Consider the following 26,821-nt stretch of genomic DNA (forward strand, 5'->3'; position numbering starts at 1 on the left):
TACTTACATGGCAGACGCTCTATCCATCCGAGCCACCAAGGACAAAGATGAATAGCACGACTACAGGGACTTATCCCTTGCACGCTTCCCGTGAGACTCACATTCCCAACTGTCCACAATTCTACATATGTAATGTACCTTACAGACATTTGCCCATCCACTCATTACTCGCGCACACTTTGGCAGTTCCCGTAAGAGTTTGGGCAACCTGTGCGCATTCGCACAGACGAAAGTCAATGGCTGGGTAGCCTTTAACTATATATATGAAGACAGTAACTGTTCTCGAAAGAACAGATACTGTTGATGACTGTGCAGCTTTTCCCTGGAATAAATGATGACTAACTGAAACCCTCAGCTGTCTATAAGGTACATTACATATGCAGAATTGTGGACAGTTTGGAATGTGAGTCTCACGGGAAGCGTGCAAGGAATAAGTCCTTGCAGTCGCGCTATTCATCTGTGTCGACGGTGGCTCAGATGGATAGAGCGTCTGCCATGTAAGCAGGAGATCCCGGGTTTGAGACCCGGTCGGGGCACACATTTTCAGCTGTCCTCATCGAGGTATATCAACAACACCTGTCGGCAGCTGAGGGTTTCAGTTAGTCATCAATAAATGTATTAATTTTGAGGTCTTTAATAAGACCTGCAAGACATTCAATTTTCAATTCTGCATAAAATTTAAATAGTTTTTTATTCAGAATGAATGCTTTCTTGATATTAGCAACATCATACCAGGAAAGTATCTTGTAAGCCAATACTTTTGTCTGGAGGCCTGAGTAGTGAGCAGAATAAGGCTGAAATATGTTTTTTTGATGTGCCGATTCCGGTTTAGTTTACCATTCATCTGTACTACAAAGAATTTTACCATTAATTTTCATTTAACAATGATCAAAATTATGTATTTATAAACCCTGCAAGTAATCAAGTTATTTCTTGTAAACTACTTACTTGCCTATTCAGCTATTGCCTTCCCTGTGTCAATAATGATTATGTTCAAGGCACTTATTTATGAACTTGTGATTTCAGTGAACTTTGCAGATTTCAAAATATCTTTTAAATGCTGTGATAGGTCAAAATCAGGAACAGAGGAAGCACGAATCCTGTGCAGTGTCATATTTTATATATTTTTTACAGATTCCAGCAATACAAGTGGAGTACTATTAGTATCATCAGTACTGCTGTATAAAGACAAGTCATTGATTAACATTGTTATCAAAGAATTCAAAAAGTATTTGACTAATTCTCTTCAAATTTTGACATGATACTCTACTAAAGGTTCAGACAGACATAGGCTACATATTTTTAATATGCAGGTTGGTCCATTGATCGTGATCGGGCCAAATATCTCACCAAACAAGCGTCAAATGAAAAAACTGCAAAGAACGAAACTGGTCTAGCTTGAAGGGGGAAACCAGATGGCGCTATGGTTGGCCCATCAGATGGCGCTGCCATAGGTCAAACAGATATCAACTGCGTTTTTTTTTAAATAAGAACTCCCATTTTTTATTACATATTCGTGTAGTACGTAAAGAAATATGAATGTTTTAGTTGGACCACTTTTTTCGCTTTGTGATAGATGGCGCTGTAATAGTCACAAACGTATGGCTCACAATTGTAGATGAACAGTTGGTAACAGATAGGTTTTTTTAAATTAAAATACAGAACTTAGATATGTTTGAACATTTTATTTCGGTTGTTCCAATGTGATACATGTAACTTTGTGAACTTATCATTTCTGAGAACGCATGCTGTTACAGCGTGATTACCTGTAAATACCACATTAATGCAATAAATGCTCAAAATGATGTCTGTCAACCTCAGTGCATTTGGCAATACATGTAACTACATTCCTCTCAACAGTGAGTAGTTTGCCTTCTGTAATGTTCGCACATGCATTGACAATGCGCTGATGCGTGTTGTCAGGCGTTGTCGGTGGATCACGATAGCAAATATCCTTCAACTTTCCCCACTGACAGAAATCCAGGGACGTCAGATTCGGTGAACGTGCAGGCCATGGTACAGTGCATCGACGACCAATCCACCTGTCATGAAATATGCTATTCAATACCGATTCAACTGCACACGAGCTATGTGCCGGACATCCATCATGTTGGAAGTACATCGCCATTCTGTCATGCAGTGAAACATCTTGTAGTAACATCAGTAGAACATTATGTAGGATATCAGCATACATTGCACCATTTAGATTGCCATCAATAAAATGGGGACCAATTATTCTTCCTCCCATAATGCCACATCATACATTAAGCTGCCAAGGTCGCTGATGTTCCACTTGTCGCAACCACTGTGGATTTTCCGTTGCCCAACAGTGCATATTATAATGGTTTACGTTACCGCTGTTGGTGAATGACGCTTCGTCGCTAAATAGAACGCGTGCAAAAAATCTGTCATCGTCCCGTAATTTCTCTTGTGCCCAGTGGCAGAACTGTACACGATGTTCAAAGTCATTGCCATTCAATTCCTGGTGCATAGAAATATGGTATGGGTGCAATCGATGTTGATGTAGCATTCTCAACACCGACGTTTTTGAGATTCCCGATTCTTGCGCAATTTGTGTGCTACTGATGTGCGGATTAGCCGCGACAGCAGCTAAAACACCTACTTGAGCATCATCATTTCTTGCAGGTCATGGTTGGTGTTTCACATGTGGCTAAACACTTCCTGTTTCCTTAAATAACGTAACTATCTGGCGAATGGTCCGGACACTTGGATGGTGTCATCCAGGATACCGAGCAGCATACATAGCACACGCCCGTTGGGCATTTTGATCACAATAGCCATACACCAACACGATATCGACCTTTTCTGCAATTGCTAAACGGTCCATTTTAACACGGGTAATGTATCACGAAGCAAATACCGTCCACACTGGCAGAATGTTACGTGATACCACGTACTTATACGTTTGTGACTATTACAGCGCCATCTGTCACAAAGCGAAAAAAGTGATCCAACTAAAACATTCATATTTCTTTACATACTACACGAATATGTAATAAAAAATGGGGGTTCCTATTTTTAAAAAACGCAGTTGATATCCGTTTGACCTATGGCAGCGCCATCTAGCGGGTCAAACATAGCGCCATCTTGTTTCCCCCTTCAAGCTAGATGAGTTTCGTTCTTTGTAGTTTTTCGTGAGATGTTTGGCCCGGTCACTATCAATGGACCACCCTGTATATGACATAAAGTATGTATCTAATAGTATATAGACAGGAAATGTTCTTAGCAAAAGTCTTGAAAAAGTTTTTGACCAATTTACTTCAAATTTTTATGCGATATTCAAATGAACATTTGGATGTGTATATACTATATATTTTTATTATCTAAAAATATATGTAATATATAATATGGGTCTTAGCTAAAATATAGAGAAGTTTATTTATTTATTTTGACCCAACATCAACACAAAAAAAGTTTTTTTTTGTCCAGTCTTCTAGATAAGTCAGAGCCTTACTTACTAGAGTTATATATTATTGCCTGGCATTTTTATCTACACAACTTTTTCTGAATTTAGTTGAGAGAACAATATTACATATATGGACAATTTATTATTGCAATACTTAGATTAAGGGATCTACAGTTTGTGGCACAGTCTATGATCTGAGATTACATATATTTTTAGATAGATGGTCTTCCATTATATGAGTGTACTAAATCTAGACACTCATCTATTGAATATGAAGGATTCTTTAGGAGCCACAATTTTAATTTCTTTCTTAGTTTGTAATGGGCAATTTGGAGGTATTAGGATGGAAACAATTCAGTAGTTTTATGCCTGCAAAGCGAGGGCTTTTCTCATAAAGTGTTGTTCTATGAGAGATGATGTGGGGTCTCTCTCTACCTCTAGTGTTGTGATCATGTATTTCTTTATTAAGTGTTTGTTACTGTTTACTGCCATAATGACTATCTTCAGTACATACACATTATGAATAGTTAGTATTTTAAATTCTTTAAACAAATTTCTGCAGGACTCCCTGGCACATTTCTTTCCCATAATTCCAAGTGTCTTCTTTTGCAAGATAAGTACACTTTTCATATTACCTTTACTGCTGGATCCCCATACCTGTATCCCACAGCTTAGATGGGATTCAAATAGTGCAAAATATATTTGCCTGAGAGTGGTGATGTTACAAAAAGGTGTCAGTTTTCTTAGGACATATATGGTAGTACATAGCTTTTTGCAAATTTCATTTACATGATCAGACCAGTTTCACTCTGCATCAAGTGTCAGGCCAAGAAATTTGGTCGAGTATTGTTTTTTAATCTGAAACTAAGGAAAAATTGCTAGCCAACATGCTTCAAATTTGTACACAATATTCTAATAAAGATTCAAATGGGCATAGGCTATGTATATTTCTTAGACAATAATGTATAGGTTTTGTGTTGAAACTGACTATGAGAAAGAAAATGTTGTGCTGTGGAAGTGTGCTGTTTTGTTTTCTTTCTCACTTTCAGTTTTAACTACAACAGTAGAGCATTTAAACCATTAGACATATTGTTTCTCCCATATACATTCTTCCTCCCTATATATAATTTTAAATAAAAATTGAACACAACTGTGTACTGTTTTGTTTTCTATCATAGTCACTTTTTAACACAAAATGTGAAAGTGGTATGTATGGCTTATTGCCTTATGATTAGGACACTACTATGGAATCTCTATTGTGTGAAAGTCTGTAATGCTATCCATCTGCAGTTTAAAACTATGCAAAATACTCTCAATAAAACTACTGTCCTCATATTTCCAGCAGCAGGAGAGATCTCTCACATCCAGTATACCAATGATCCAATGATCCCCACAAGTTTACCCATTTATTTTAAGCAACTTAAATTCCCAGTCAAGTTTTTGTTGGCTATGGACAGAGAGAAGAGGGAGAAGGCTGTGGAGATAGGGGGAGGGGGAGATGGACAGAGAGAGGATGAGGAGCTGATGGACAGGGAGAAGGGGGAAGGAAAAGCAGACTATGACGTACAACCAATTCCAAAACATATTTAGCAATTACAGGGTTTGCTAGTAATAATCTAGTTTCCTAAGTGAGTTGTATGATCTCTACTATATCATAGAGAACTGTAATTGTGGTCATATGCTTATCTTTACATACATAAATGTGTGGTCTTGCTCACATTTTAATTTATTTGAACAAATAGAACCTGTTACAGATTTGCAGCCATAATCAGTTAAAAATTCAGTGACAGAAAGAGTGTGTAGTCATAAACTTGACTGTGTGTTGCTGAATTTTTATGATATGGTGATGGCCGTAAAATCAAAACCAGTTCTATGTCCAGGTAAATTAAAATGTGACAATTGTATAGTTTATTTAGACATCATGGTTGCATATCTCCTCCAAAGGTAAAATATGACCTCATTTCATAAACAGATAACAGTCTTCGACCAGTTGCAGTGATAGCTCAAAATGAGAATGAGTCTCACAAACATTTCTAATATGGATAATTATTACTGATTTAATATTTTAAGAAATGCCTTTACTGGTTGTGCCCTGAAAGCTTATTTATTAGCAGTGCCTGTAGTGTCTACCTAAGTAAAATCTATATTTTATAGTTTTTTTTAGTTACACTGAATCTTGCCTTTTCTAGCTCCTTATATTCTTTCTTACCTTCCTTTTCCTCTTAAGCTCAGAAATGTAGAAACTTTCAGTTTCTTCAGTGAAAAATTGTATCTTGTTGTTTATACAAGTAGTTCTTCCAGATGAAAAAAAACTTTATATCTATTGTTTACAGCCATTCATTTGTGAGTTCAACAATAATATATTGTATTATGGTGCTTCTTAAAAGTCTCTGTTTTGTTTAACAGATCAATAGACTGTCCAGAGAGAATAATCGTGATGTCTGAAGTCAAAAGGAAATTAGTTTTGGGTATTGATATTGGAACAACATCTATAAAAGTCTGCATTGTTGATGCAGCCACGAAACAGACATTGTCTAAGCAGGCAAAAGATACTCAAGCAAATGTGCCTAGCGACCAAGGGTCAGAAGGAAACAAGCAAAATGTACCTAAAATTATTTCTGCATTGAATTTTTGCATATCTAGGCTCCCAAAGGATCAATTGAAAGATGTGAGTGTTTAATTGTGTACATTTCATTTATTTTATGGGTGTATTAGCAATTATATTGCCCCTAGAAATTAATGAGTTACTGTTTCAAATGTATATAAGTGAATTTGTTAGGTAATCATAATATGCTGAATTACTTCTAACAGCGATGCCTCTGTATGCAGTTTAAGATTTTAAAGACTTATCTAATCAGAAGTACAATATATTCTATATCTTCTTTTGTACACTGATTGTAAATTATGAGTATGATATTGTATGTTGGTTTCTAAAAATCAAGGAAAAACAAAAATAATTACAACTCAAAAATGTTATTCTAACTGACAACAGTGACTGTCAGCCAACAGCACATGTTACATATGTAATCCTGCTGTCTGCGGCATACTGTTGTAACACACTTGTTAAGAATCCTTGTTGTTTATATAAAATACAGCTTAGTTGGCAATGGAAGTCGTTTTATTTCAACAAATGACTCAGAAGTAGCCTCTTGAGTGTGATGAAATTTAATCAAAATGTGGACCACACAAAACGGCAATGATGACATGTGAAAGTACAAAATGAGACAAAAACTTATTTTTTAACTTGAAACATATGAAAAAAACTGATGTGTCTGTTTGTTAGAGCATAAATCATATCCATGTAATGTGTGATTACTCCAAATAGCCATATGTGACACAGTTAAAGATTTTTTTAAGCTCCAGTCGTCTAGCAGAGCTATTCCCACTGAGTCAGGAGCTTGGGGAGAAGTATTATGAATGCCAGTGCATCACATGGCAGCTTCTCTGGCATGCTGTAAGCAATCCAGATCAAGAGATCAAGCTGGCAAAGGGGTGCACTTTTTGTTTGCTTGTGAAGATAGTCATGTTGAAGCCAACCAATGGGTCCACTGATTTTATTTGGTTGGTTAATGTAATCGGCTGCTGCCACAGCATGAGGATATCCAGAAAATGTGAAAAAATTGTCAAAAAAGACATCTGCCAGTTCTACGTGGAAAGACATTGAGCTATGTACGTGTATCTAAAGATATATCAACTTGCATGCAGACACTGTAGTGCCTAGAGACAGTCCTTTGATGGATGAAATTGCCAAATCAGTATTAAAGCTGAATAGGGAATCATCTGTGAAGAAGATACACCAGTACTGATCTTCTGTCTAGTGTCCGTGTTTGTACTGCAAATACTCCCTACTGTGATGAATGACACAGATCTCACTGGTCACCTCACATAAACACTAACTTCATGAAGCATTCTTCTTTCTGATAATACACTTCTTGAATTGGAGAAAAGGCTAATACTGGGATGGGGTGTGGTTCTATTCTTTGGAATGCACAGCTGGACGTATTGGAGACTGGAACTTGGAAAAGGGCTGGAACTTGTTGCAGTCCTTTTCCACTTGAGGCTGAATTTTCTGGATTTTAAAAATTGTTGCAACATATTATGGACAACAGAAGGATATACATTAACCACCTGACCACTTCTGTTTAACTTTGCCTTCCATTTTTAAATGGCCATCCATCACAATTTTTCTAGTAGATGATATCTCAGCACAGTCCAACCAAGTTAAGTATCTGTGTTGTCTTCCATCATTCTCACAGCACCAGCCAATATCCTACTACTAAACACAAAGCTGTTACCCATATACACGTAATGCAGACAGATTACTGTGCCATTGGCTTGCATATAGTGTTTTGAGTAGTGCTTTAATAGTGAGAATGTGCATAATTTTTAGGTTAGGTGCTCTACGTTTTTCTGAGATTCACTTATTGTTCTTATTGACATTTAAGGTGGAGCGTATTGGGATTTGTGGACAGATGCATGGTGTTATGCTGTGGACTAGTCAGGAAGGAGAAAAAGCTTGGGAACGAACAGAGGTGTTTACCGGTTGTAGATATGAAGCTAATGCCAAAGCTGTATCGGCACTATATACATGGCAAGACTCTCGTTGTGACCCACAGTTCCTGGCTACACTGCCAAAGCCTCAGTCACATCTTCATGTTTATTCTGGCTATGGATGTGCTACACTGTTCTGGATTGCTCGCAACAGGTACCAGAATAAGCTGTTTTTTCATACCTATATTTTTATGTTGTTTTAAAAGGATTTAACTTTGTTGTTGTTTTAACATTAGTAGTTTTAATTAATTTTAGACTTAGTAGATTTTAAAGTATTTTCAGAACTCCTTAGAAAATCTTCATAGTTTCACAATGTAGACTTGCCTGATAAAATGTGGGCTGTCAGCTGAAGTTAAATTTTTCTGTGATAAGCCATACTGGAACAATTATGCCCTGGATAAGCCAGCATCTTAAGTATTATGCGCCCACATCTTACAGGTAGTGGACTGATGGAACGCGGGCATTTAAGTAATAAAAAGAAATAAAGTAGCCTCAGGCTGCTAGAATTGTTTTATTATTTCATGATCAATTTTGGGACTTTATGCCTCATCCTCAGATGTACCTGATCAATGTTAAGTATTAATTTCCTAGATCACAGCAGGCAGTCAGCTGAATTATAGGTGTGCCTGCTCTACGTCCATCCACAATACCACTCAAACAACACCTCATTGTTGAGGTAGAATGAAACATGTAGGGATATTTTCACTGTTTATCAAACAAAATTTGTATAATAACAATGGTTTGAGAAGAAGACAATCCCTCACAGCATAGCGCAAATGCTGAGCAGTAGATAGACATGTAAAAATGATGTAGAAACAATGTGTCAGCAACTTCCATTCTTCCTAAAATCGCCTATATGTGGGGCACATCTGAACATAGTGATACACTTGCATGTGGGCACTGAGTAGAAAACATCATATACTAGGGTAGAGGATATATAACGAGATACAAGCGGTCCAAGGGCAGTCAGATGTGAACATACACACTAAAACTATAACTGAAATAAGGTTTGGGGATAGGTTCTGGGAAGGGGGCAGAAGCAGATTCAGGATAAGGATGATCAAAGCCAGGTACCTGCAGTTATATGTGTGCAGGGGTGGGCGACACATGATGCACAAGCTGTTTGGGAGTTGGGCTGCAGCCTACATAATCATAGCTTGGACAAAATGTCCATCACCAGAGGTGGGTGGAAGGTCCACACATGCAACAGAACAATGCATGAACACAGTGCAGTGGAGTCACCTGGCCAGTAGCGTAACACTGAGATACATGTTAGTTCATACTGTCAGGGTCATCCTGTGGATGAGCTGATGGGTGCTCCAGGGGGCAGTGTTGGAAGAGCCTGCTCTAACAGGCTAGGACTGGAATTGGTTAGGTGGACAGGAGTTGCACTTGAATTCTTCTTTGATTGTTGGAAGCAGGTATTAGATAATAATGCACAATGACTTTTCATTGATTTGGCAGATGGCAGAACACTACTTTGAGATATGCGGGAGTGACATTGTGGAGCATATTTCTCATTGCAAGACACTGAAAAATGTAACTTACAATGGTATACTTGCTTTGTATTCCTTAGTTAGATTTTGATTAATCATTTGCAAACAAGAAAACTACTTGGTATCTGGACAAAGTGCAACATAGAAGCATTTTTTGTCAGTGCCAAGCAGTATTTTTCTAGATGTTCAGTCAGTTGCTACATAGTTAGTTGTTTCTACATCTACATCTACTTTTACAGCCATACCCTGCAAACCAATGTGTAGTGCCTAGCTGAGCATATGTTCCATTGTACCAGTTATTATGGCTTTTTCCCATTTCATTCACATACGGAGTGCAGGAAGAGTGGTTGCTTAAATGCCTCTGTACTTGCTGTAATTAGTCTCATCTTGTCCCCACAATCCCTATGTAGTCATCGAGAGGGCTCTCAGTTTATTTGATTATTAGATGTATTTTCTCTTCAGAATATATTTTTGAATTATTATTTTATCATATAATTGCTGAAACTATGTTGCACTATACACAGATGAACCAAAAGCAAGGGTGCTCTATTATTCTACCTTAACATCTCGTTAATGTACGCTTGTAAAAAGAATTCATAGTGTTTGTTGAAATCTTCAAGATATAGCAAAAGCTGTCAGATTATGGCAGTAAACTTTAACCTGTTTTGACTTCCCTGGTGCTTTTCAAGCTGTTCACAGCATGTACTTAACAGAACATCAGTCCAACATGTTGAGTGACAACCTCTCCACCTACAACAGCAAGAAAAAGAAACATCCACTGCGTAAGACAGCAGAGCAAATTTACATTCAGGGAAATGGTCTTGAAAATATAGCATCTGACAAGTCCTATATCATATCTACAGTGGCTTATTATATGCCATTTTGCATGCTGTTGAAGCACATGACTGGTTACTGCCAAGAAAATGCGCTATTCATTAAATGAGATCTTTTGTACCTATGGAAGAGACCAGTGACTTGATATCTAGATAAGCTGGTCACATTTTGATTTATTTAAACAGGTGACCAGTTTTGGCTTTAAAAGCATCATCATATTTTAAAATTAACAGTGAGGTTTAGGACTGATTTTGTTCTCTATTATGCATCCTGTGCATCACTGTTCTTTGTAAGATCTAGTGATGGCTGAAAGCCAAAACTGGTCATCTCTTATTTTGATTTTGTCCCATTAGTACGTCTTACGCAAAACAAATTGTGCATCGGTACGCTTGTCAGTGAGAACGGAAGAGAATGAATGAAATTATAATATAGCCATTATACATATTTTATAATGTTTTGCTAAGAACACCATAAATTCAAGTGATTCTGAAATAAAGTGTGTATTAGCAGTTTGTTGTCATCCACGAGCGTGCGCTGTGAAAGAGCAATACTGTGAACTTCTGACAGAGACCGCCACAGGCAAGTGTTTATTGAAACCCTGCCATGCTATGCTTGTGCTCAGTTATCATATAATTACTGCTTGCATACATTTGCCTTATCTTATTGTGTTCAGTGTATGTCAAGATTACTAGTGTACACGTCACAGTCTAATAAGATTGTGCTACCATTTTTTGCTATGTAGTGTATCCAAGTTGCAACACAAGTGACGAGTATAGGATTGTTCTCCACATGGTTTTCAGTCTCTGATTGGTTCTCCATTGCGTCTACCATGTCTGATGGTGATACTGATGAGTTTTTACACTGGGTGCTTGATCAGCAAGTGGTTCTTACTGCAGCATTGCAGCGTCTCAGTCCACAGCAAGAGGCATTCACCACAGCGCAACACAATCAAAGCCACTTATTGCAAAATCTTGCCTCAGTTTTGATCTGTTCAGTTCCATCTTAATCTACATCACCTGCCGTGTTGCCCCTTGCACCTCATGTTTCATCTGTTGCTTTCCCTTTTTTGTTTATCCCCCACCATTTCTGACTTAGGATGAGTCTGCCAAAGAATGGGAAGCCCACAAAAAACTGTTGCGACAGCATTTTCATGTGTTTGGATTGACTCATGTTACCTTATGACATGCCTTTTTTGTCTCTGTTATCACCTCGCATGTATCAACTCCCGTGCCAACTGTCCCCCCCTCCAGGACCTGTCTTCACTCTCTTTTGGTAATGTGTGTGACTTTCTTCCGAAATACTACTGTAAACGGATTCAACATCATTGCCACTTGAGCTGAGTTCTATTGGTGTCACAGGAAACCAGAACATTCCTATAAAACATGGGCAGCTGAGCTTCACGGTTTAAGCCATTGTTGTCACTTTGTCACTGGTGCACGTAAGGAGTCATATGCTGACCAAATAGTTAGTGATGCAATCATTTGGTTGACTCCCGATCATGAGGTTGGTGAGCAGGACCTTCAATGTGAGAACCTTCCCCTCTACAATGTTCTGAATATTGCACAATATTTTGACCTTTTGAGGGCTGTTGGTACTTAAATTGAATCAATAAGTGAGGTTGCAGAAGTTGAACCCACTTCCCCCTGCTGTTTGTTGGACAATTCACAGGGGGTGATATGGTGGCAGTGGTCTGTGTGTGAGCAGAATATCATGAAAGCTGGGTCAGCTCACTGTGGCAGCCACAGTCGCAGCAGCAGCAGCAGCACAGCTAGACCAGTAATGAACAACAATGCAAGTGCTCCACACTTCCCTCTTGTCCATCATGTTTTGTCACTCATGATAGACAGGATGCCCCAATTGGTGGACCGTTTGCCACCAGTACAACAAAATGGGCCACATGTTTGTCATGCAAAATTCCAACAGCCTATTGCAGACGCTGACATGGATGTCATTTGTGTATCAGCAATCTCTGTTGCACCCAGTAAGCTTTTTATTGATATCAAGGTTTATCAGAAGGTTTTGCATATGCAAATTGACATTGTTGCTGCTATGTCATTACTCAACTTTCTAATGTAAATTGACTTTGGTACTCCCCCTTTAGCACCTGTGTCATGTACATATGTCACCTACAATAAACAAAGCATGCTGATGTTAGATGATTTATCAGCCCATCATATATAAATCTGTGGTTCATCCGCTGAGTTTCCTGGTGGTGAACTGTGCATGCACAAAAAAATTTGGTTTGGACACCTTCAGCCTTTTTGGGGTTACTGTCTCCAATGAAGTTAATCTTGTCTCTGATCAGGTGCCTTATACACAACTCAACTCCTTACGCTCTGAATTTTCTGCTCTGTTTTATGTGGGCTTGGGTTGTGCGAATAATTTCAAAGCCCAAATTATCATTAAACCTTCAGCCAGATCCCGTTCCTTTCAGGCTGTGACCAAGTCGAGGTGGAGCTTGACCCTCTCACAGCCTCTTGTGTTGTCCAACCAATCACATCCAGTGAATGAGGTACCCTCCTAGTCATTGTCAAGAAGCTATCAGGATGGTTACACCTTTGCAGTGATTTCAAAGTTTCTGTCAATGATCAGTCTATTATTGGCATGTGTCCCTTGATGTGCCCTGATGAACTTTTTGCTAAGCTCACTGTTGGTCATTATTTTTCCCAGATTGACCTCTCATGTTGCATATTTGCAGCTTCCCATTGATGGTGATTCTTAGTGGCTCTTCGTTTTTAACATGCCTTTTGGTATGTGCCAATACTTGTAGTTATCATTTGGTGTGGCCAGCATCCCGATGGTTTTTGAACAGTTTCTTGAACAACATATGAGTCTGAACCTGGCTGTGCCAAATATGTTGATGATATTGTGATCTCTGGCTTCTCCATTGCTGAGCATCTCAATAACTTATGTACACTCTTTTTGGTGTTACAGGTTGCTGGGTTAAGCGTTCTATCGTTTATCATGGGTTTGAGGTCTGTAGTACTGATATCAAACCCCTTCATCAGAATCTCTCTGCCATTGTGGCTCTTCCATGTCCTACATCAGTCAAGGAACTCCAGGTGCTTTTAGTTAGGATTGCTTATTATCGTCAGTTTTTGCCAGAGGCGGTGTTCGTTGCACAACCATTACATGCCTTGATGCATAAGGGGGCATCTATCCACTGGTTGCAAGCATGCGAAATGGGGTTTTCCAAAATGAAGTCTGTGTTACAATCTGCACCTTGCCACATAACCTACCATCCGGGTCAACATTTAGTGTTAGCAACAGATGCATCCCAGCATGGCCTGTGGTCAGTGTTAGCTCATTAATATTCTGATGGCTCCGAGCAGTCTGTTGCATAAGCACGTCAATACTTAATTTGGCTCGGACTAGATACTCGCAAATAGAGAAAGAAGCCCTTGCCATTGTTTATGCCTTAAAGACATTTCATGTTTTCCTGTATGGTGTAAAATTCCATTTAATCATGGAGCACAAGCCATTAGCTTTGCTGCTTAACCTCTCAGCGCCATTGTCGGACAAAGCAGCGCATTGTCTTCAGTGTTGGGCGCTGTTCCTCTCTCAGCTCAAGTACGAGATTCACTTCTGCCCCATAGCTAAAAATGTGAATGCTGACTTGCTCTCCTGTCTTCCGGCCAGTCTGAACCCACTTTTTGATCAGGAAGGGTTACTTTGTTTCTACATTGATGACTGTGCTCCACAGACTGTCAATGGTTTTCCAATAACTAGTGCTTGGGTCTTGCAGGCTCATACTAATGATTTGATTTTACAGAAAGTGATACATTGTGTACAATGTGGCTGGCCTGAGGCACCTCCACTATGGGCATCTAACCCCCCTCTGTAACTACTATGTGTTTCAGCATTGTTTCTTGTCATTGATGGTGTTCTACTCTTTGATACAGACTATTCAGCTCCTTTTGTAGTCATTCCCTCTGCTCTCTGTTCAGAGATCCTGCAATTCCTGCACACTGACCACTGGGGTGCAGGGGCATGTCACGCACTAAGGCATTAGCCTGCTTTCATGTTTTCTGACTTGGTTTGGACAGCAGCATCACTCATATGGTTATGGCGTGTACTCAATGCACATCATAGCCAGCTGCCCTGCGGGTAACGTTGTCTCCATGGCCACAAACTTCACAGGCCTGAGACTCTCTCCACATCAATTTTGCCTGCACTTTCCTTAATGCATACTGGCTAATACTAATTGATGCATTCTGTTGGTTCCCTTATGTTGTTCATTGCCTGCTAACTTCAGCCTCTGCCACCGTGGCAGCCCTGTTGAAAATTTTATCCACTGAAGGACTTCTGGCAACTTTGGTCTCTGATAACAGCCCTCAGTTTGTTTTGCAGGAGTTTGTCTCCTCCTGCAATGCCCACGGGATTCGTACATTTTTGCCCTACCCTTCCACCTACAGTCCAGCGGTGAGGCTGAAAGGTTAGTTAGAATGTTCAAAACACAGGTGAAAAGGTATGCGATTCACTCCCTGTTTGATGTTTCCTTGGATCAATTTCTGTCTTCTTATCAGTTCATGCTGTTTGGCGACAACAGCCCCACTGAACTGCCCCAGAGGCGTCAACCCCAGATGATCCTGCATCTCCTGTGGTCTGACCAGGATCACCAACCCGTGCAACTGTTGTCCCATTTCCAGCCCAGGGTGGCTGTCTGGACACGTGGGTCTACTCATCACCCAAAATGGATTCCTGCAGTGATCCCCCAATGCTGTGGCCACTGTCTCTGTGATGTCCATATGGAGGAGGGCCTCTGTGCACGTCATTACTACCAGTTGCTCCTGTGTGTAGATGACTGGACAACCCTGGCGGGAACACCAACGTTGCCACACCAGTCTGCATCACTCGAAGGATCACCTGATGTGGATCACCTGATGCTGCCGCCGTCCACACCAGAGCCATCTTCTCTACCTCAGCTGCCAACTGTGGGACACCACCACCAGCAGGGCCTGCTGAACCTGATGTGGCCATAGAGCTCATGCCAATATCACCCATATCTCCATATGGGTTGACATGATAAGGTGGACTGTGACGATGCGCCCCAAGTACTTCCGATCATAGATCCCAGTATTAGCACATCATCTCGGTCGGAGCCTCGCAGAGGAAGACGCCATCTACATCTCACGAATCCAAGCTGTTCCCCAAGGGAAGATGAATGAAGTAAAGTGTGCACTTGAAAGTCATGCAGATTAGCAGTGTGTCGTCATCCCCAAGAGTGCACCAAGGAAAAGCAATAATGAGAACTTCTGATAGAGCCCACCTCGGGCAAGTGCCTATTTAAACCCTCCTGCGCTGTGATCATACTCAGTTATCATGGTATTACTGCTTGTATGCATTTGGCTTATCTTATTGTTTTCAGTGTATGTTATGGTGATTGGCACACATGCCACAGTCTAATAAAGTTGTGCTGCCTTTCTTGGTTGTGCTGTGTGTCCAAGTTTCAACAGATTCCTTATTTGAAAAGAAAACTCAGCAATTAACATCTGCTTTTAGGTAATGGAAGTTCATTTTGTCAAAAACTGACATGGTGATACTGCAGATATACCATACATATGTTCATTTCTCTATGTAAAAAAACACAGTAACCAATTACAATTTTGAGCCTCTCAGAGTTCTTCAGAGAGCCTTATGAACACAAACTACTAGAGTTTGATACTGATAATGGTATTATTTCACCAAACTAAATAGAAATGCCAAATTGTTTTTTCTTTGCATATATAGAAAATAGGATGTTTTTAGTACTTTAAACATTTTAACTAAAAGTGTCTCTTTGTGGCAGAATGTTCAGTCTTATTTTCAGTGCATAACTGAACATATTTCATAATGTATGGTGAAAATCCAAAACTGGAGAGTTGGTTTCCTCTACATACAGTTTATAAAATTATGTAGGAGTTTCTCTAATTACTTTGTTAAGCAATATGAAAATATCTTATCCAACCATGTGAATATAAAACCTAAGATATGGCTTTCCTGATAGATTTAAGCAGAGTGCCAGATGAGGACTTGAACTTTGCTTTGTGCTTCTTGGATGCAAAGAAATCCCATCTGTACCAAACAAGCACACCTGACAGATTGACTCAAAGCTCCAGTTTGCCAATACAGGTATTGCCTTCAGTCTGAAACCATAGCTTGTTATTTGTAGCATACTATTTGAGGTGTCCCATGATGCAGCAATGAACTCTTGGATTTTGCAAGGTGGACTGGTAGCTTATCTATATTGCTAACAAGACTGCATAACAGGTATCCTTCACAAAATTTCCTCTTTCATTATGGAGGTAAAAAAAGTCTGATTATTGTACATGAAGCCAAAGGATTTTATACATTACCTGAAGAAGTGCCAACTTGGAACTTCCAATAATCTTGTAAGCCTTAATGACATTCCCGTTTTCGTGCCAGTGCATTTGTAGGACTTCTTACATGTCTTTAGTAGCAAGTTTTTTTGTGAATTTTTAGACATGTGCTTAGTAGTACTAATTTGTTATTTAACTGATAATAAGGTGCATAATTTGACAATGTCACTGTGAGAAACCCTCTGTCAAGTAGACTAGTGGAGACTACAAGAAAAACTTCAAGGCAGGAACAATTTATGTGTCAGATTTGATGCCTTCCATTTTTATGCGATACTTTGATGTTATTTTACATAATTAGGTAATATCATCGACTCCTTTGCAATAAATTATACATCTTAATTCCTTCCATACTAAGATTCAGCTAATCATAGAGACCGACAACTGTGCACAATCATTCTTTTTGTATATACTAGTACATAGTAACATGCCTGCACCTTTGCACAACGATCTGTCATCATTCATTTCAGCTCATCAGAGAACTGCAGGTGTTCTACATAGAGATCAACCCATCACTCTGAGAACTTTTACAAAAATAACTAAATAATCTAAGGACACATTTTTCTGCACTGACTGCTCCTAACAGCAGAGTATGCCTTGAAACTCTGAATAGGAGAGAAACCAGCCAGAAATAATAGTAACAACAACAACAACAATAATAATAATAATAGTAAAATACCAGATAGCCTGGAAACATTGGTCATCTTGCCGTATCTGAGCAGAATTTCATTCAGCAGTACAGGTTCATTAGAAAACACAGTGTTAACTGTGTTTGTCACCACTTCACCCGTGTACAAACCGTCTCAGGTACTGTTGAGGATAGTCTGGTTTTCAGACTATAAGCTGTTTCTGACATTCTTTGTTGGTAGTAAAAATCCTAGATATATCAGTGACTGCCGCTGGTTTTTCAGTGACAAGATACTGGAAGATGCTCAGCAATTTAAGGGAAATTACTGCAAAGAAAACAAAATTCTTCTTTAGTAAGTCTGTTGAGTAGATTCATGGAATTAACAATTGATTCAGGTTGAAAAACCTTTCTGCTACCTGAATTGTACATTTTATGCAAAGAGAACAGCACATGGTACTTGCAAGGTGTTTAGGGAGTTCATGGAGATGCACCAGTGGCCATTTTTCTCTGTGCTTCTTTGTGAACATAACAAAAAGTTTAGTGATTGATGGTATGATATCCTTTTTGGCATCTGCTGTTGGTAACTCTCAGCTTATGATTGTAGATGCTATTTATAAATGAAATAATATGCCCATTTATTCAGAATATAATAGTGCAGAAGCATCATTGCAGCTGCAGTTGAATGCAAGAACATGACAAGAATTACTCTGCTACAGCAGCTCACAGGAGAAAGATAAATACTATAATTAACATTGTGAATGCCAAAATAGTGCACCATATGAAATATAAACATTAACCATGGATTTAATATGTTCAGTGCCAATGATGTTAGCCGGCCGGAGTGGCCGAGCGGTTCTAGGCGCTACAGTCTGGAACCGCGCGACTGCTATGGTCACAGGTTCGAATCCTGCCTTGGGCATGGATGTGTGTGATGTCCTTAGGTTAGTTAGGTTTAAGTAGTTCTAAGTTTTAGGGGACTGATGACCTCAGCAGTTCAGTCCCATAGTGCTCAGAACCAATGATGTTAGGAAGTTACACTTATTGACAGTGCTGGCCATTCATTCATTCATTCATTGTGTTCCACAAAACCTATCAAGAAGGAGAATCTTCAGGGATGTGGAACAGATCACTGTATACATTAAAAAAACACAGACAAATCATGGAAACTTAATCTCCTCAGGTACTGTATACAAGTTGTTGCAGAATGACATTTTAAAAACCTGTGAGATTGTAGAGGTTGAAATTCAGAACATTTTTTAATGAGAAACTTATAGCCAGAAATGTGAAATTAAGTTTCTACACTACTGTGCACTATCTTCACATTTCGTAAGCTAAGTGAGAAGATGTTGAGTTGCAGCAGGCACAACAAAAGACTGCTAAACAAGTAAGCTTTCAGACAAAAGGCCTTCTTCTGAATTAGACAACATATACACACACATTCATATAAAAACATAACTCACACACATGCACATGTCCAGTCAGTCATAACACAGCTGAAACTGGTTTTTATCATCAGCTACAAAAACCAGTATGGAGTAAGTGTATTGAGTCTTTGTGAGATAAAGACTTGAACTGTTAGCTGTGAACCACTTGCAGGTCTCTTCAGCTATCGTCTGAGCTGTGTCTACTAAGGCTGAGTTTGTGGATGCTTAATTACTGGGTTGGCGCATAACTTCATAGTGTTTTTACATCAACACATAACAGAGATTTTAGTCATCAATAATATATTATCCTTCACTATTTACTACAGTCTGCTAATGCTTGGTTACTTTTCAATTCCACAACAGTAGAAATCATGTGGTTTTGAGGTGACAAACTTATTGAGCCAAGTTCAGAGACCTTTTCATCCAGAAAAATAGTTCCTTGGAGGTTGTACAGTACAGAGTGGAAAAGCTGAAAATTTGAGGGTAGAAGATGAGGTGAATGAATAAGGTCAACTCATGGACAGTGTTTTTTGCCAGTCTAGCATAATGTGGGCAGGCATTGTTGTGGAAGAGCATCACTTCATGCAGTCCTCCTGGCCATTGTTCTTGGACTGTGTGTGCATGATGCCTCAGTTGTTGACAATAAAGTCAGCAATGATGATTACACAGTGTGGAAACAATTCGTAGTACACTACACCGTCGCTGCATAACATTATCTTTGCTGCATAACATTATCTTTTGTGGGTGTGTGCAGGTCTTGGTATGGGGAGTTGCTGCTTTGTCTGGGCTCAACCATTCCTTTCCCATTCCCTTCTTTTCCTTATATTAGCATAAAGACACCATGTCTTGTCACCATTAACAATACAGGATAGGAATGGTCAGTTTGTTCATGAGCTAGCTGATGACGACCAAGAAGAGATATGCATATGGGCACCTGCTGATGTTTTTTATTTTGGCTTAAAGCATGCGGTGCCCATGTGCCCAATTTTTGAATATTCCCCATTGCATGCAAATGTCGCATGACAGTGGAATCATCACATTTCATCACATTTGCCAATTCTTTAGTACACTGATTTGGATCATTGAGGATTAATGTATTTAAATGATCTTCATCGAACCCCGAAGCTATTCCTGAATGTGGAGTGTCACTAATGTGAAAATGATCCTCCTTAAAATGAGAAAACTATTCTCTTGCTGTGCTCTGTCAAGTGGAATTATCCCCATATATAGCACAAATATTTCTGCCTGCCTTCACTGCTATCATCCTTGTATTGAACGCCATTTTCTAGTATCCATAGCCCCTCTCACTATCTCCAGATGACAAAATGACAACTCAGACAGCAACAGTGAACTACAAATAAAAAGTGACAATTGATAAATAAACCCATAGCAACCAGAATACCCAATATGCAAAACAGAAACACTACAGACTTATGCACCAACCTAATATAATGCTTGCATTGTCAGCAGACATGACAGGTTTTCAACAACACTTTTATGTCACTGGAACATCATTTATGTAGGTTAGGAACAAGAGTGGTGCAGTACTAACCACATGTTATGTGTTCCCCTCTGTTGTCAAAGTAAGACTCCACCCATGGAAGAGTGATGTCATTGATGCCATAACACTTCATTGTGTCAAATAGAATTTTGTGATCCACACAATCAAAAGCTTTGGCAAGGTCTCAGAATAAACTAACAAGATAATTTTTTGTCTAACTTTGTTTGTGAGGTCTTGTGTTGGTTACTCTATGCAGAATGATTTGGGAAAGTGAAATTCAGGGGAGCTAATAATTTTCACTCAATTGAAAGAGACACTTTATTCAGTCATATGCCACTTCCTCCAACCCTTTCGAAAAGATTGGACAGAAGTGATGTAGGTCTGTAAAAAAAGTTGCTTTACTTACTCCAGTTCTGTGGATTGGAGTTTCTACAGAATATTTATGTCTGGCAGGAAATATGCTCCAAGTCATTGATTGATTACAAAGATGGCTTATGAGTAATTCTCTAAAGTCTGCTATAAAAAAATTACAGCAACCATAATTACTTTTTTCTTTTTTAGTGGCTTGATGAATTTTTGTGTTTTCCTTATGGTTTATATTTTTGAAACTAATATCTGTTGGTAGTGCATGCAGTTTCTGCACAACTAAAAGTAATGCAACTGTATTCAGTTGTTTACAAGTAAACAAAAAGTTTTCTGGCCCTGTGTGGAAGCAATCATCACATTTGGTGGTCAGTGATTTGAAAGTGCTGCCATTTCAGCTGGAGTTATTTTTTGGGGGTTCAGTTTCATTTGGATTACTATTTTTGTTTGTTTTTTGTTTAATATTGTTCCAATTTGTTTTTCCCTTACTTTTGCAGTGTTTTCTTTTTTGAGCATGGTTTTTCTTTTTTGATTACATGTTGGATGGTTTAACAATACTGGTGGTTATGGCATTTCAAATCTTGACTAAAGCTTGTTCTCTAAATGTGGTAGAACTCTCACTTACTCGCAAAAGATACTTTAATCCTAGGAGCAAAGTGCCACTTACCCTGCTTCTGTTTAATTATGTCCTTATTTGTTTTAGAGGGAAACAAGACTCTAAGTGTAACAGAAATTTGCTTTAGAGAGAGTTAAATGTGACATCTACATTGTCTCCTTTATACATATCTTCCAAGTTTCTTCCCCTTGATTTCTATCCAAACACTGTGAATGAGTCATTATTTATCATTCTACAGTGTAGTACCTTCCTTCTACAGTCTGTATGATCTGTACCTAATTGGTCAGCAGATTTTATTTTTAACGTTTGACCATCATGGTTAAATAAACAGTTAAGGTTTTCAAGCTAAGTCACTGCATGTTGTTGGGTCCACAAACAAATTGTCAGCAGCAGTTGCATTAAGTCCTTCAATCCTTTTAGGGAATTTTACTGTAGAAAATATTGAAGCCTTCCCTGTTACTGTTAAATTCGATTTGGGCGATGAGTCTCAGAATGAAGTTAGTAACACTTTATTCAAGGTACAAGTTCACAGATAAGTAAAGTCCTATAACAACTAAAAGAGCATTCATGATCACTTGAAAGTAACAGAAACAAAGTTCACTGCCATGATACCAATTTTTGCGGAAAGCTTCATCCTGAGTGGCTGTAGATGTGGTGTCTAGAAGGGCCATGTTGCATGGAGTGCCATGAAGCAGAATGGAGATGGTGTGGTTTTAGAGCAGAGAGTCAGGGCTGGTCTCAGCGAGTTCTGATTGCTGAGCGATGGGTGAAGGAGCAGTTGAATGCCGATGCTGTAAGCTGTGCTTGGCCTCAAGTATCCAGCAGGCAGAAATAAATATGTGCGACCATGTGATGTGTAGACAGTATTGTTTCCTCATGCGCGCACTGCTCGGATGTGTGGCTTGTGCCCTCTGGTGGCACCTGTAACAGATGGCATATCAACAGACTGTTTGTATACAGTGTTGCATCCATGACACACAATGCTCGTTTGGTATTAGTGATCAGTCTCTAGAGGAGAGACACCTGCAGGCCACGGGTAGGCAGGTAGGGAAACCTGCAGGGTAAAGACATACTGGCAGCATATGTAGCCGAGCTGTGGCTGATATACAACAGAAAATATTCCAGAGCTTGTCAAAAATCTCTCTAGGTGGCCTGGCAGAAAATAAACATTTAAGTTTCCACAAAAAATGATTCCCCATTTAAAATTGTAACCTTTTTAAAACTTTTTCCAACTGCTTTATGAAGCTTCTTTTGTACGGAACCAAGGAACTACCAAAAAAATAAAGATAATAAAAACTCGTGTAGCACCTGTACTATCCACATTTCTCAGTCTCAAACAGTATTGTGCTAGAAAGGTGTTTCACACTCAAGTGTTAAATTATTCAGTAGCCTAACAAGTGATTTAAAACAGTAACAATATAACACAGCAGAGAATACAACCCACTGTGTCAGTCATTAGGGTTTCTTCCTGTCCCATTCATATATGCATCACAGGAAGAATGATTGTTTGAATGCCTCAGTGCATGCAGTAATTATTCTCATCTTATCTTCTCAATCCCTTTGCAAGTGATACATAAGGGGTTGTAGACTATTCCTAGAGTAATAATCTAAATCCAGTTCTTAAAACTTCATTAATAGACTTTGTTGGAATAGTTTACATTTTTCTTCAAGTGCCTGCCAGTTCAGTTCCTTCAGTACCTCTGTGACTGTCTCTCATGAATTAAACGAACCTGTAACCATTCATGTTGCCTTTCTCTGTATACATTCAATTACCCTCTTAGTCCTATGTGGTACGGGTCCCACACACTTGGCCAATATTCTACAACTGGTTGTAGAATGTTGTGCGTAGCATCCTGTGAATGGATAAGTTGTTACTTTTCGATAAACAAAGTATGAACAACACTCACTAATTAGGCCTTAGGCCTGTTCAAACTGACCAACTGCTACCTACGAGACAGTGTCTACATCTATACTCTGCAAAGTGCATGGCAGAGGATACATCCCATTGTACCAGTTATGAGGGCTTTTTTTCTATTCCATTCATCTGTGGAGTGCAAGAAGAATGACTGTTTAAGTGCCTCTGTGTGTGCTGTAATTAATCTAATCTTGTCCTTGTGATCCCTATGGAAGTGATATGTAGTGAGTTTTAGTTTGTTATTAGGCTCATCATTTAAAATCGGTTCCTGAAACTTAATAAGTATGCTTTCTCAGGGTATACATAAACTATCTTCAGGTGTCTGCCAGTTCAGTTCTTTCAGCATCTCTGTGACACTCTCCATTGGGTCAAAGACACCTGTGAACATTCATGCTGCCCTTCTTTGTATATGTTCAATATCCCTTGTTAGTCCTATAGGTACAGGTAACTCACACTTGAGCAATATTCTAGGATGTGTCACATGAGTGATTTGTAAGCAATCTTCTTTATAGACTAATTGCATTTCCCAGTATTCTACCAATAAACCAAAGTCTGCTATCTGCTTTAACCATGACTAAGTCTATGTGATCATTCCATTTCATGTGACTACAAAGTGCTACGCTCTGGTATTTATATGAATGTACCAATTCCATCTGTGATTTGTTGATACTGTAGTCATAAGATATGATGTTTTTTTTTTTTTTTCATTTTTTAAATTGTACAGTTTTATGGGATCATGGGATGTGTGATCAGCACGTCACCAGTCTTTCCAGCCATTATTGCCAGTACCAGTAGATCGATCCAAATGACACCACTGCTTTATTCAAGCAGCTCCTCATTTTGTCTCACGAGGCTGAGTGGATCCCATTACAGATGTCCCTGCCTCAGAAAAAGACTAAGGAGCTTCCAGGATTTGAACCCAGGTTCTTCTGCACTGACAGCACCAAGGAAGTGGCCTTCAACTACTTGATAAAAGCATCAATTTTCCAACATTAATATACATGTATAGCTGGGGTGTTCTCCCATCATCTTTGTTTATTAACAGTAAGGTAAAAGACAGTTATGACTGTTCTTCAGTCTTGGTATCTCAGAACTTCCTGATCACTGTGGAATATGTGTGTGTATATTGAATTAGGTCCATCCTTTGGTCAGTATTATATGCAGATGATAAATCTCAGCTCATTTTTAATATGAGGTGTTGTTAATGAATTTAAATGCAAAAGAAATTAATTCACACATTTTCCCAGGAAAAAGCCAAGGTTAGAGAGGGGTTTTACCCCTTTTTCCAAACAATCTTGAAAATTGAACTGAACACACCAACAACTCTGCAGATTTCCATGCATTTTAAAATTTATTGGAAGTAATTGAAGTGATGCTTCTTGACATTTACACAAAATATTACTGAAAATTAATAGCTACTTTCATGTTTAATTTGCTATCCATCAGAAATTGAACATGTTGTTCTTAATGTTTTCGATGTATGTATTTCCTCCGAAGCTTAACACAAGATAATGTTCCACCTCTTGTACATACGCCTCTTCTTCTCAATGCGTCCAGTGTTTGTACCATTTTGTTGTTGAAGAAATGTCTAAATTAGAGTGATAAGTTTAAAATATTAAGCAGACATTTCTTGAGTTAAATTTATATTTTGAAATATTTTATAATCTCTCTCTCTCTCTCTGTCTCATCTAACCATCCCCCCCCCCCCCCCACACACACACACACACACCTCATTTCCTCTTGCATCTAGTACATCTACATTTATACTCTGCAAACCACCATGAGATGCTCAGCAGAGAATAAAACCCACTGTGCCAGTTGTTAGGGTTTCTTCCTGTCCCATTCATGTATAGATCACAGGAAGAATGATTGGCTGAATGTCCTGGTGCATGCAGTAATTATTCTCATCTTATCCTCACAATCCCTTTGCGAGCGACACATAGGGCATTGTAGAACATTCCTAGAGTAATCATCTAAATTCGGTTCTTAAAACGTTGTTAATAGACTTTGTTGGGATAGTTTACATCTGTGTTCAAGTGTCTGCAGTTCAGTTCCTTCAGTATCTCTGTGACTGTCTCCCATGGATTAAATGAACCTGTAACCATTCATGCTGCCCTTCTCTGTATACGTTCAATATCCCCTCTTAGTCCTATGTGGTATGGGTCACACACACTTGGCCAATATTCTACAACTGGTTGCACAAGTGATTTGTAAGCAACCTCTTTCGTTGACTGATTGCACTTTCCCAATATTCTATCAATAAGCCAAAGTCTAACACCTCTTTACCCATGACTGAACTTATGCGATCATTCCATTTTATATCCCCACAGAGTGTTAAACCAAGGTATTTGTATGAGTTGGCCAACTCTGACAGTGACTCATTGATATTATAGTCATAGGATACTACAACTTTTCATTTTGTGAAGTGCAAAATTTTACATTTCTGAACATTTAGAGCAAGTTGCCAATCTCTGCATCATGTTGAAATCTTATCAAGATCTGACTGAATATTTATGGAGCTTCTCTCAGTTAGTGCTTCTTTATAGATAATTGTATCATCTTCAAAGAGTCTGATTTTTCTATTATTCTATCCTTAAGGTCATTAAATATACAACATAAACAGCAAGGGTCCAAACACACTTCCCTGGGTCACACCTAAAGTTGCTTCTACATCTGATGAAGACTCTCCACCTAAGATAAGTTGTTGTGTCCTCCCTACCAAAAAGTCCTCAATCCTGTCATAGATTTCACTGGATACCCTGTATGATCAAACTTTTAACAATGAACATAAGTGTGGTATTGAATCAAATGCTTTTGGGAATCAAGAAACACTATGTTTAGCTGGTTGCCATGATCTAAAACTTGCAATATATCATATGATAAAAGTACGAGTTGGGTTTTGCATGATCGATGTTTTTGAAATCCACGCTGGTTGGCATGGAGGAGGTCAGTATGTTCAGGATGCATCATTATGTTTGAGATGGGAATATGTTCTAAGATTCTACAACAAACTGACATCAAGGATATTGGATGGTAGTTTTATAGATCACTTCTACTACTCTTCTTCCATACAGGATGTGACCTGTGCCATTTTCCAAGAACTGCGTGCAGTTTTTTGTTCAAGGGATCCATTATAGGTCATAGTTGGAAAAGGGGATAACTCAGTCACAAATTCAGTATAGAATCTGACAGTAATTTCATCCGAACCTGGACATTTGTTCAGTTGTAATGATTTCAGCTGTTTCTCAACATCAATGATAGTAATAATTATTTCGTTCATCATTCCAGTGGTACGAGGATTAAATTGCGGCAATTCTCCTGGGTTTTCCTTTGTACAGTAACATTTGAAAATGGAGTTAAGCATTTTAGCTTTTGCTTTGCTACCCTCAATTTCAGTTCCTGTCTCATTAATTAGTGACTGGACACTGACTTTTTTGCCACTAACAGCCTTTACATATCACCAGAATTCCTTTGGATTTTGTGAAATGTCATTATACAATATTCTGCCGTGGTAGTCACTGAAGGTATTGTGTATTGCTCTTTTGACAGCCAGACACGTTTCATTCAGCATCTCTCTATCAATAGCCCTACACTTTGTTTTACAGCTACTATGCAGCAATGTCTGTTTCTTTAGAAGTTTCTTTACAGTGACTGTATACTATAGAGGTGCCCTCCCATTATGAACTGTTCTGCTGGGTACGTATCTATCC

General features: G+C 38.8%; 1 protein-coding gene across 5 annotated transcripts in view; it reads left to right on the forward strand.

Annotated features, from left to right (window-relative positions):
- LOC126263670 (sedoheptulokinase-like) overlaps positions 1 to 26,821 on the forward strand; it is a 179,039-nt gene that overhangs the window by 29,646 nt on the left and 122,572 nt on the right. For all 5 annotated transcript variants that reach the window (XR_007546887.1, XM_049960804.1, XM_049960812.1 and 2 more), the window contains 2 exons: positions 5,834 to 6,095; positions 7,873 to 8,132. Coding sequence is in view for 4 of the 5 variants with exons in the window: in XM_049960804.1 (XP_049816761.1) it covers positions 5,865 to 6,095; positions 7,873 to 8,132 (491 nt within the window). In the remaining variant the exon portion in view is untranslated. The remainder of the gene's footprint in view (positions 1 to 5,833; positions 6,096 to 7,872; positions 8,133 to 26,821) is intronic.

This window comes from Schistocerca nitens, chromosome 1, assembly GCF_023898315.1.
Source record: "Schistocerca nitens isolate TAMUIC-IGC-003100 chromosome 1, iqSchNite1.1, whole genome shotgun sequence".
NCBI classification, from domain to species: domain Eukaryota; kingdom Metazoa; phylum Arthropoda; class Insecta; order Orthoptera; family Acrididae; genus Schistocerca; species Schistocerca nitens.